We start from the raw sequence: 13,077 nt of genomic DNA on the forward strand, positions 1-13,077 counted from the left end.
TTATTAATCAGAAATCAGATTACAAGAGAGCTTTCAGTACAGATTCACAGATCCGATGATTTGAAATGACCCCCTAAGACCCTATATAAAGGAAATGATCCTAACGGCTAGTTCAAGTGATCCATGTAGAAATGATCTTGACCGTTGATGAGGATCAAGACATCTCTTGATCTCATCCGTCGATTTATTAACATTAAAATATTATTATTTTATTAGTTAGGGTCTTTGCTTGATTTTTTATTTTTTTATTATTTTTCATTATTTTATTATTTTTATTCATTTTTTAATTTTTTAATTCATTTTAAAATGGATCACTGAACTAAACCTTCGGAAACATCACCTAGGACCTAGGACTTAGGACTCATGAGGGGATTTAAAACATTTCTCGACCCTCAGGACACATTACATCATGACTTTTACAAAATTACATCTTAAGGGACAAGCCCACTTAATACAGACCCTCATAAATCACCCAGCTCTGCGACACACGATAATCTAGCAGATCAACACACTAGGATTCTCCTAAAGTTCTAATGACAAAGTAAATCCCGGCTTTGGGGTCAGGTTTGAAGGAAAACTCTGCCGATCCGTGGATCGGTGAGACAAAAAACCTTCCGGGACGTAGATTATCATCAGAAAGTTAGGTCCACCTAGGCAAATTACATACATGACTTCATGTCTGCTAAGATTATTTACAGTTAATACATGCAGACTGGGTTTACAAACAAAAAGATCAAACTGCTGATGATGGCAGGATGGCACGGACATGCTGATCAGGTGCTGCTTCTTTCTGTCAAGAAAAAACGGGGTGCACTACATGGGTAGTTGACCAGTAGGGGTCAACAAGACTCTTAACCTATCACCTTCCCATTATCAAGACTAAAATGACCTTTAGATCTCCTTGAAATCATGACCAAAAGGAGAGTTGACACAATAATGTTTTTTGAAAATTTTTGGGTGATAACATGGGCCATCTCAAAAAGGTCCTCCAAAATGGCTGACAAAGACACTTGAAAGTGTTCATCCTGATGAGGTTGGAAAGATAGGAACAAGGAGCTCTATTAGACAGAATGGAGATGATGTACACGATTCTAATTCACCTGTTGATATGGATGTTTCTTATGATTGTGAACTAAATTTGTCTTCAGATTTTGAACCAACTTTCTTCAAAGAATTTGCTTCTCATGATGAATGGAAAGAAGCGATGCAAAAAGAGTATGATGCCTTGATAAAGAATGGCACTTGGAAGCTGGTTGATCCTCCATTGGGAACCAAACCAATAGGTTGCAAGTGGGTCTACAAGAACAAGTATAAATTTGATGGCTCACTTGACAAGCACAAAGAAGCTTGTGACAAAAGGTTTTGCATAGAAGGAAGGGGTCGACTATGAGGAGACTTTTGCCCCCACAGCAAAATGGGCTACCATCCGGACACTCTTTGCCTTGGCAACACAGAACAGTTGGAAAGTCCATCAAATGGATGTGAAAATTGATTTCTTAAATGGAGATCTGAAAGAGAATGTTTTTATGTCCCAACCAGAAGGATTTGTTGTGAAGGGTCAGGAACATAAAATATGCAAGCTTGTAAAATCCTTGTATGGCCTCAAGCAAGCACCGTGAGCTTGGTACGAGAAGTTAACAGAGAATCTTCTGAAACTCAACTTCAAACATTATGATCTTGATGATGCAACTTCGTTTGTCAAGAAAGTTGGCAAAACAGTTGTATATTTTATGGTGTATGTAGATGATCTTTTGATGACAGGGAACAATGAGAACTATATTGCATCCATAAAGAAGGAATTGAGGAAAGGTTTTGAAATGACAGACTTGGTGTATGTTCACTACTATCTTGCTATTGAAGTAACTCAACATCCGAAGTTTATATTCCTCTCTCAGAAGAAGTACATTGGAGATCTGTTGAACAAGTTTGCCATCGCTGAGTGCAATCCTTTATCTACTCCAATGGAATAGAACTTAAAGCTCACATCCACTGAAGGAAAAGAATTTGAGGATGCAACACAGTATAGACAGCTTGTAGGAAGTCTCAACTACCTAACTACTACCAGACCAGACATTTCATTTGTTGTTGGAATTCTCTCCAAGTTTATGCAAAAGCCTTGTCAGGGACATTGGTCTGCTGCGAAAAAAGTTCTAAAGTACTTGAAGGGAACTCAAGACTTTGGACTTAAGTATACACATGTGGGCGACTTCAGCTTGATTGGATACTCTGATTTAGACTTCAATGGAGATAAATAAACTACGTTATCTACTTCACGTTACGCTATCAGTCTTGGATCAGGAGCTGTCTCCTAGAGGTCATGGAAAAAATCAGTTCCAGCAAATTCCACAACAGAGGCAGAATATGTGGCAGTAGCTGAAGCAACAAAGAAAATTGTGTGGCTCAAGAAAATTTTGGAAGATTTGCAAGTGAAACAAGTGCATTCAATTCACTCACGATTGATAACACTTCTGCATTAAAGTTGGCCAAGAACCCAAAGTTCCATGATCAAACGAAGCACATCAATACAAAATACCATCTGATTTGACATCATGTTGAGGCCAAGACAATCCATCTACGCCATTGTTCCACAAATGAGCAGATTGTAGACATCTTCACCAAAGCGCTTGGAAGAGAAAAGTTCAAAAGATTCAAAACGATGCTTGGACTCACCAACATTCCATCAGATTAAGGGGGGGAATGTTGACACCTAAGCATTGGGATTGGGTGAATATGTGTAAAATAGCGTAAATAGAAAATGAGAGTTGGAATATCAAGACTCGAGACACTGAGAGATGAAGCCCAAGAGTCTCTCCCTCCATGCATATCTCTATGATCAGGGTTAATGGAAAATCACAAATTCATTTGAGAAGTTACCTCTTGGCCTGATATTGTGGATAAACCTTCTTGACTAGACTATTTCTGAAGGAACCCATTTTCAGACCAATCGTTAAACACGCCTATTCTAAGAAGGGGGGTGAATCAATATAAGGCAATCTTTTACTTATTTAAATTCAATCACCGCAATAAAGCAATCACATGTAAAATCTATCAATTACAAAACATGGAATACAAGACTTTATGTTGAAACCTCTTTGGGAGGAAACCACAAATATTAAACTCTCTTTATAATTCTTCATAGGCACCCACCTACTGTTATAAATATTTGTTGGCACCAACCTACTAGAGACACCAATGTTCACTAGTACAAATCCTTGTAGGCACCAACCTACTAGAAACACCAATTCCCACCAAGCACCAGCTTAGCAAGAGACACCAATATCTCCATTTAAGTGGCACCAACCCTCAATGACAATTCTCGCTTTCTTGAATATGACTTCTTCAAATAATCATTTGTATTTCCTCCACAATTATGCTCGCACCTTCTTCACATTACTATTCCTTCTTGAAAGGCTCCTCTTTATATAGGATGATCTTTATTTTCAGCTCAGACACTTTTCCCTTCAGCCCTCTCTTTTTATACATCATTGTGACCCTTCATGAAGAGATGTGTTGATTTGGAATATCGTGACAAACGTTAATTAAATAATTAATTTCATTTTATTGCATCTTTGCAAATACGATGGGAAAATACTATAGGCTTCCAAAACCCTAGGCTTGGAACCACCAATGACAACCAATTATAAAATATTTCTTTGACTTCTTTACATACACTTTTAGTAATCACCTTTTACTTCTTCATGAGCACCCCTCAGGAAACCTTTATATATATATCTATATATATATATATATATATATATCTATATATATATATATATATATCAATGATTTTACCTGTTTTTAACTTCTTATATTCCCTTTTTTATTCAACAAAAAATCTGAAAATATATATAAACATATATATTACTTACAATTATCATATATCTTCTTTTACATTAATAACGATATGTTCTACAGCAATCCCTAAGGGCTGAAAATTGTATGTGTCCCAATTGAGATGAAACCCGTTGCAATTGATACGACAGCTGAAAGCACTTTAAAGATGAATAATAATCAACTGAAATACTTTAGAAATGGAACTTGGACCTAAAAGGGTTAGAAACAGCCTCTCATGTATTCTAAGACAAAGTAATCTACAAATATTTAGACTGTAAATGCTTAAGACAAAAAGCAAATTGATAAATTCATGTTCAAAACCCTCAATAAGATATTTAATACACAATAAATAATCAATAAGAGGGGGCCACTAGACTTTTATGTGCCCTAGGAGGCACAAATCTAAAGGGACAAGTCTATATTTGGAAAAGTAATCCATCAAAAATATTCTAGACATGATGGTGAAGAGAGTCACTGGTTTAATTTTTATTTTGATGGTTATTTTTATTCTAGACATAAGAATGCCCATCAAAGCAGGGAGTTACCACCAACCAGGGAGATGTGAGCAGTGCCATAAAACCAAGCACCATGAAAATGAAGCTAAAGAGACCAGCCATGATTGTCCACCACCGGCGATCTAGGAGTCACTTTGACAAAACACATCAACATGGTCTTGCAGGAATATTACTTGCAAATGTTTGGGCTTGCAAATGATGTGGTCAAAATTTCTAGAGCACCCCTGCCGAAAGAGGGGTAACATCAGAAATAGAGGCATACAAAGCATTTCTCAGCACAGCTTGTGAAGTCATTTGGTTGAGGAGAATCCTTGTGGACTTGGATGAAAACCAAGATCATGCAACTCCATTGTTTTGGGATAGCCAGAATATGATTGAGCTCAAAAATAATCCAATTTTCTATGCAAGGATTAATCACATTGAGGTCCATCTTTTCAGCAAAGAACAGGTTGCCAGAGGACAGATTGAGTTCATCTATTGCAACATAGATTAGCAAGTTAGCAGATATATTCAGAAAAGCAATGTCAAAAGACAATTTCAGCATTTCAGAGATATAATATGGGTGAAGAAGAATCATTTTGGAAAAAAGAGGGAGTTTAGTGAGTTAATGTGAAATTGACATTAGGAGCAAGTGATTGATTTATTGATCTCAATTTATTGATGTTAGATTTGGCTTTGTATCTGTCACACACATGGTTTATATGTACCCAGGGTACCAACCCCCAAATTAATTGTTGATCGCTTTAGGCCACCTGCATTGGTTAGTAATATTAGACACCTTTCCTTTCTATAATGATGTACTGATCAAGTTATTTTCACAATAATACATACTGAGTGTTGCAATGCCTATTTTGTCTATTATTGCAACACGTTATTCAACCTATTGTAGAATCATCCGTTTATGTAACCAGCCCAAGTTTCCCCCCATATTGGACCTCTCACGTCATCCATCCAATCTATAAAACATGGAAGTGCTTCAATCTCAAAAGTCCTAAGACCATTATGATCGGTAACATCTTGGCCAACCCTTCTGCTAAACTTTGATCTACCAGTCTCTATGTTAACGTGCTCCTTTTGATTACTCTCTATTAGTTTTTGCAATATATGTTTTGTCTATCTTAGAAGAATTTTGTAAGACTTCAACATATAATTTGGATTTGTAAAATATGGTTTGGATAAAATTATAATAAGGTCAAGATGTATATAGGGTTAAAAGTGCATGAAAATTTAGGACATAGGGTTAAAAGTGAACGAAAATTTAGGGCCACCAGAAAATATGTACAAGTTTAATAACTTGTGCTCTGTCAGAACTAAGTACTTCAGAGGTAAATAATAGATTCCACATCTTTCTTGAGGTTCTATGAACTTATCGAACAATAAGGACTGGTATCAACAAGCCAAACTCTACAGCATGCCAAAGCATGTGAAATAAGTTAAAAGTTCATTCAAATGCTTCACCTCCGCCAGTCATATTAGAAATTTTGGAAAACATAAAATAAGGTAATTTACTCGATCAGTGCTATCTTACCTCAGATGTTGCCTTAACCATGTCATTCACAAAAGCCTTCAATTCTTCATTTACTCCAGAAAATGGATAGAATGAAACCTGAGGATTGCCAGTTAGAGGATAGTATGATACCTGCCAACAAAAGATAATTATCCATGATTATTTTCAAATTCTAAGTAATGCCATTAAAATGACTTTGAAAAACAGCTAACTGTGTAGAATGTCTGAAATTTCACCTTCCCAATGAGTTTACCATTTCCTAGCTTTCTAAATTTTGTAGCTGTGTACAGCATCTCACGTGCATGGTGCACATATAGAACTTTAAAAGGATGCCCTTATTTCGAATGCAACTAATAAAATGAAAGAAGGAAGAACATTTTTCATTTACTGTGTAACCATGTTGACCGTCTTTTGAGAAACGCTCTGCCTCCACTGTTCCTTTTGATCCTACAACTCGAAAAGAAATCTGCAATTTCACATTGGTTCAGTAATTATTTCTCAGAACAAGCATTAACTGTGTTTGAAGTAACAATTTTCCTAGTTTACCTTCCTTGAAGTTGAAGACATAGACAGTGTAAATACTCCAGGACAGCCATTCTCACACTGGCTAAGATCACCAAGAAATATCCCACATAAGTTATGTCCCTGATAAAGGCACTTTTAGCAAGAAATTATAGTCAAATATATCCTGTGTATAAAACTTACAAAAGTGCTGACACATTATCTGGCGGAGGCAAGGAAGGATCAACATGATGAGTAATAGCCGCCACAGAAGTGACCTCGCAACCTGAAACCTGTTTCCATAATAGTAAAGTTGGAAGCTCTTTTGATTTGAGTAAATGAAAATTTGAAAATCTTTCCAACAATCGTGAAAACTTAACAGAAGTGCACACTCAGATACCTAAGATGAAAAACATTACCATCAAAACAAATAATGTTCTTTATGGTCCCTCTAATTGAAAAATTTAAATGGAATGGGAATAACTGCAGAAGCTTACCAATCTCAAGCCTGCAATGAAGTGCACTCCAACATCAAGAGTAAAGCCCCCCTGCATGGACATGCATAAAAACAATGAATATAGTTGCATTCCTGAGCATGATGTCTTCCTTTAGGAAATCTTAGCTTAGAAAAGCAAAGTACCAATTACATGATGACAACATTATGAATAGTAGAGACAATCTTTCTACCAAACAGAACTTTTTGAAGCGAGAATTTTATAGAATTAATATTTCATTACTAGCAGATTCAAAAGCACATAAAAGGATCCAACTATTTATAATCTGTGCTATCTTTTATAATCCATATACTGTCCTGATAAGCTAGAATCCTATTGGGGATTTATGCCAATTTGTTGAAAATTTGACCATGAAGAGCAACTCGGCTTCTGGGTGAAACTTTTGTAGACCAAGATGGTCCCAACAAATTTCCTCTTGTCACCACATAAACTAACACCTTTAGCTTAAAGTCCCAAAAATGGATGCTAGCACCTAGCTTTGTGGAACTCAAGAGGTTGGCCACTATCACCCAATGTTGCAAACATCGACATCAAGATAAAATCGGCAAGGGTCCAGAAAAAAAAAAAATCGTAAAAATCAAGAAAATGTCTGTAAAAATCAGCAAGCATTGGCAAAATTAAGATGCCACCAAAATATTGGTAAAAATTGGAAAACGTCGGCTAGGCCAAAAAATCACGATTTTGCAATTTTTTGACGATAAAATCAGGATGTTTGTAACACTGCTATCACCTTCCCAATTCTCCTCACTTTGGATAAAAGAAAGACACAAGTCAAGGGGGCTATCCCTCATGGTTAACTAGGCTCACTTCATATACTAGGAGTGGAAGTAAGGAGAACCTAGCAACAATGTAGATGGAAAATGATAAAATATGATGGGCTTGACTGATGAGTGAAAATGAGACCAGTGCCTCACCTACTTGGGCTATGAAGTCACCTGTGAAATTTCAAGAGAGGAAATCAAGGGTTTATAGGCAGCCATGTGACATGTTCTAGACACCTATATTTGGCTCAGCAATAGATTTTCATGATTAGAATGTTACAAAATAAGAGAGGGAACGGGTAACATAAGACGTCTTCTCAACGCAAATATAAGGTAGCCCCTTACCACAAGCTTGTATACATAACTAATATTTAAACATAGCATGTGAAATGTTGTGATCTTGATGGTAGATGGCTAGAGACTATAGCATAGGACTGAACCATATCACTATAGACTCCCTCATTGTAGCAAGATGCTCCTCTATGGCCTTATTTGCCTCTAACATTCAAAATCATACAAAGTACTAACTGTCACCCCTCATATGGCATGAGTGATAAAGGTATATTTGCAGGGGTGACTTGCAGGGAATTTTCAAGGCGTGAGGGTGATGGTCCTCCTTGAGGTCTCATGTAGGATTGCTTTCTTGGTTCAGGAGTGATGGTTGTATTTTGCTTCAGATGGTGCATGGGACAGTAGGATGGTTTATCTTGATGCATAGTCCTGTCTTCATGGATGGACAATGATGACATGTGCTAGGTGCCTGTTCTCTACACATGAAAGTGATGCTTTTATTGGTTGAGTTTGTGTTTGAGTTGGAAGAGATTATTTGAGTCGTTGATGGTTTGTCATGGCATAATGGCATTACATTGATATGTCTGTCACCTACACTGGTTTGTGATGATGTGGACACTTGCCTCATGCTACATGGCTCCTATTATTTTACTATGATATTGAAGGCTTCATTACATACATGTATTTTGGGTCATTTTTTAAGCCAATGCCAACATGTTCTGACAAATTTTCTTTTGCAATCAAGAGTTTGGAAACATGAGGGTGGTGTTTCATATAGATATCTATAGGCCAGCTATGACATCCCCTAGTTAATATTCCTCCCACTGTAAATAATTGTAATTATTTAAAAAGGCTGAGAGAAAAGGGACACGAAATCCATTGCTTGAGGAAGGAGGTTGCTTGAGGGAATTGTTGTTTTAAATATCAAAACTGGTCGGTTGAGTGGTTTTAATCAAACAAAGTTCAGGAAAGGACAGGCCCAGGTGTCTGAAGTGAACAAAGTTCGTTCTTCGGATTAAATACTCCAGAAGACTTGGAATATGAAAATATCCATGAGGATACAAATATTGTTATATATAAATTGTATGAAGAATGATGATATTACAAATGAAAGTGAGAGGTTTGCTTATATACCAAGCAGGTGTCTCTTCATGGAGAGTCATGTCTCATTTAGACATGCCTCTTCAACCTAATTACTAATTAACTAATCATTATTACAATTATCCTCATTATTTATATTTATATTATTTATATATATTTATTCATAACATTGCCTTCCTCCTCAAAAAATCTTTGTCCTCAAAGCTTGTTAATGCGAAAGGCTTGATCTATTTTTTGGTTTTGAATATCTTCTCGTCTCGGCATTGTCATCTTCGTTGATACCAGTTGATATGATCTTCTAAGTGACAAACAAAACTGTCGTACTGAGAAGGGATCAAGGCATCCTAGATTAATCTTCTGTGGAGTATTTTGATCACTGGAATTTTGTAACAAATCGTCATCATAGGACTAGATTGAGGTTACATCAATATTCTTTGGAACATCAGTTAGTTGTTTCTGTTCTAAATGGTCCCGACACGTAGCATGGTTGAGTTGTCTACTCTCATGATTCAGATGTCGATAGGGAACTTTTTTGGTTTAACTTTCCCTTATTCGCTGTGTGGAATTTTTTTTATTTTCTTCTTGTGAGGATGTTGTTGAGTTGGTTACAGAACCTTCATTTGGGATGTTCATCGTCTGAACTGCAACATCTAAGTGTGGATTTTCTTCAGCTTGCTTGTCTTCTTCTTGAGTTGTGACATTCACTAGATTGGTATTTGCTCCCTTATCTTCAACCTGGACTGTTACGACTGGAGAGTTTGATACTTCTTGAGCAAGTTGTTCTAACTTGTTTATTATTGACTTTTTGTCCTTTTTAAGCTTCTTGATTTGTGTTAATAATTTTTCACTATGGTCTTTCAGCCGAGAAACTTCTTCATTTTTGTCAGTGGTGATCTTATCAACTTCTCTTTGCATATTTTGTAGTACTTTTTTTCCTTCTTGAAACATTATTTTCAAAATATCTTATATGTCTTCTGGTATTACTGAATTCGACTTCACCGTAAGATCTTGTAGCGTTATTTTTTTTCTTTTTGTAAGAAAATGTCAAAAATTTCTTCTTCGTATTCAAGATGAAGGAACCTAGGGTTTCCATCCATGGCGATCCCAGAATAATGTCACCTAGAGTGTTCCATAGAGATTGAACAGAGAATTGCGATATAAAAGTATAATCGCCAATGTTTAATTGTAATTCAGTTATGTCATATTGTTTTCTACCCAAGCAATCTAAACTTTCTATTATATTTGACTCTGGAATCACCAATTGGTTAGCAAGGTTAGAGTTTATATAATTTTTCCTTTCAATGGAAGAGATAGAAATAATAACATCTTTTCCTGCAAGAGTCCCTTTAATTCTGAATAGCACTGGAGCAGCGCAACATGAGGCTCCAAAAAATCTTCCTTCCTTTATTTTCGAACTAGATGCCATTTTGCTTGTCAAGATGTACTTCGATTGGGACTTTTGAGTTGAATTTAAGATTTTTGACTCTTTTATACTTTTTGCCCTTTTTCCAAAATATACTCTTTTTAATAATTACTTCTATATTTTTTTATAATTTATTTTATTTATGATATTACGTAACTCTGAATAATCCTTGGATGCTTCCAAACCTCCTTATAATTTTATAAGTAGGCACTTCCAATATTTATATATATAAGTTATTTTGAATACTTCAAACCTTTTTCTTTTGTAATTCAAGAGGCCCTTTTTTTTATTATTATTATAATAATTTTCCTAGCTTATTAATTACTTTCCTCTTTATAATATATCGTTTCTTTTTCTTAAAGCCAACTCATAGGATGTCAAAAAGACGTGAGCTTTGGTAATTTGCCGATGAAATACTTGTATCCTTAATTAGCTATTTGTTTTATTATTGAAGGGTTACGTCTCTTGAGATTCTCAACAATATTAGCACCCCAAAAATTTGCACTGGGAGCTAAAGTGATAGTGGTGTCTAAGCTAAAGTGACAACGGACGGTGTACTAAAGTGTGCAACAGTTCATTCGCTGACAACAGACGGCATGCTAAAGTGTGCAACGGTTCATTGGTTGACAACGAACGGTGTGCTAAAGTCGATGATGGGTATGGTGTGGATGATCGTGATGGCATTAGTAATTTGTAGTGGCAATGGTGCGTTGTGGTATAATGATTGGTTGTCTACATTGTTGTGTATAAGAAGCTTAGCTTTATAAGAGTTTAATATGCATTTGTGGCAGTGGACTATAGTGGAAGCGATTGGAGAGTCACTATAGATGGGTGAGCGGCGTGGATGCACAAGTCAGAGATGGTCACAAAACACTGGACAGAAACAACATTTATGAATGGCAAAGGATGAGAGATTGGCGGAGACCAGAGTCGACGACAAGTTGTGAATGGTTAAGGTGGGCAGACCGGTGGCTGCAACAATTCATAGTGGAGGCGGAGACACAGTCGGCAAGCAATAAAAATGACGGCTATAGATGGTGGCCAACATAAGGTTTGTGTGGCGTGCGGTTGAAGGTTGTGGAGTGAGCAAGAAAGAGCGCTGGATATCCCAAGTCAACAACTGTGTGGGTTTGTGGTTCTACGGAAATTGTGGAACAATTATGCATGAGTGACAGTTGGGCGGCAAAGGAAGGCGGCTCAGGTTTTGTGAGGTTGCAGTTGCGTTCGTTGTACAGATGACAGGGGACTGCAGGTGCTCGTCGGCCAGTAGATTTGTCACTGTGTAGACTACCGAAAGACTATTATATATATATATATATATATATGTTCTTTAATGTTATATTTTGTATAATGCTGTGTTTTTTTTTATAATGTTTTCCTTTAATTTTTTTAATAATAGTTGTTGACTCTTTTTTTTTAAGATATAATCTTTTTTTTCTTTTAACATTTAATACCTTTTTTTCCTTTTTTTTTTCTTTTTTTTTTAATTATTAATTTTTTTAATGATATATTCTCTTTTTATTTTTATTTTTTTTAAATGGCTAAGGGCCTCTGACGAACTCAGCGATGGAGAAACTCCAAAAGTTTGTAGCAAATGCTTCAATCACGATGGCAACAAAGTTGACAATTTTTATGGCCAAGGACCTGGATCAAACTGCTCTAATACCAAATGAAGCAAACAAAGTTCGTTCTTCGGATTAAATACTCCAAAAGACTTGGAATATGAAAATATCCATTGAGGATACAAATATTATTATATATAAATTGTATGAAGAATGATGATATTACAAATGAAAGTGAGAGGCTTGCTTATATACCAAGCAAGTGTCTCTTCATGGAGAGTCATGTCTCATTCAGACATGCCTCTTCAACTTAATTACTAATTAACTAATCATTATTACAATTATCTTCATTATTTATATTTTAATTATTTATATATATTTATTCATAACATTGTCCATTCGAACCAACAACAAGCAAGAAGAAGACAAAATCTTCAAGACAACATGGGTTGCGTTGTCCTAGCCTCTAGGTGGTTGACTAGCATGCAATAGTGGAGAACGATATATGGTTAGTCTATTTTGGGGAGGAGAGGAGACATCTCTCACGCATGCATACAAATATAGAGGCGGGCAAAAATAATGCAAAGATCAAGACTGTGAGAAAAACTCCTCCAAGGAAGGAGGTGAGAGCACAGAGAAGGAAGTAACCAAAATTGTTGTTATTAAGCGCTGGAGAAATTAAAATAAGTTGAAGAACCCTCACAGAGGCTTGTTGGGTGAAGGCATTACAGAGATCAGTGGCTTGCCTGAAGGTTGAAGAACCACTAGAATCTTGTGCATTGACGAACCACTGGCTAGGAGAGAAGCACCCAGGTACTTGGGGAGCTGATGAACCACCAGGTGATGACAGCATTGGTGTATGCACTCACTAATGAATTATCTAGCAAAAATGGCTTTTATGCTCCTACAGTGGCTTATCCACTAATGAACCTTCCTTTATTGTGGACTCTCTTCTCCTGAAAGTGAGTTGAAACTCTTTGTACTATGGTATCTTGGCATGGATGTTGATCATGTTTGAAAAGACTGAAGAGACCAGCAGAAGCTTATGTAGTTGATGGATGAAGGCA

The 13,077-nt window shown here is 36.3% G+C and overlaps 1 protein-coding gene across 3 annotated transcripts in view; it reads right to left on the bottom strand.

The window, feature by feature from the left end:
* Nucleotides 1–13,077, bottom strand: part of LOC149156870 (NAD(P)-binding Rossmann-fold superfamily protein) — a 343,287-nt gene that overhangs the window by 82,172 nt on the left and 248,038 nt on the right. For all 3 annotated transcript variants that reach the window (XM_089438734.1, XM_089438733.1, XM_089438732.1), the window contains 5 exons: nucleotides 6,855–6,905; nucleotides 6,562–6,650; nucleotides 6,403–6,463; nucleotides 6,245–6,322; nucleotides 5,878–5,988 (listed from right to left, as the gene is read on the bottom strand). In XM_089438734.1, the coding sequence (XP_089294860.1) occupies nucleotides 5,878–5,988; nucleotides 6,245–6,322; nucleotides 6,403–6,463; nucleotides 6,562–6,650; nucleotides 6,855–6,905 (390 nt within the window). The remainder of the gene's footprint in view (nucleotides 1–5,877; nucleotides 5,989–6,244; nucleotides 6,323–6,402; nucleotides 6,464–6,561; nucleotides 6,651–6,854; nucleotides 6,906–13,077) is intronic.

This window comes from Pinus tabuliformis, chromosome 9, assembly GCF_031772625.1.
Source record: "Pinus tabuliformis cultivar Carrire ecotype Pingquan chromosome 9, CPIR1, whole genome shotgun sequence".
Taxonomy (NCBI): domain Eukaryota; kingdom Viridiplantae; phylum Streptophyta; class Pinopsida; order Pinales; family Pinaceae; genus Pinus; species Pinus tabuliformis.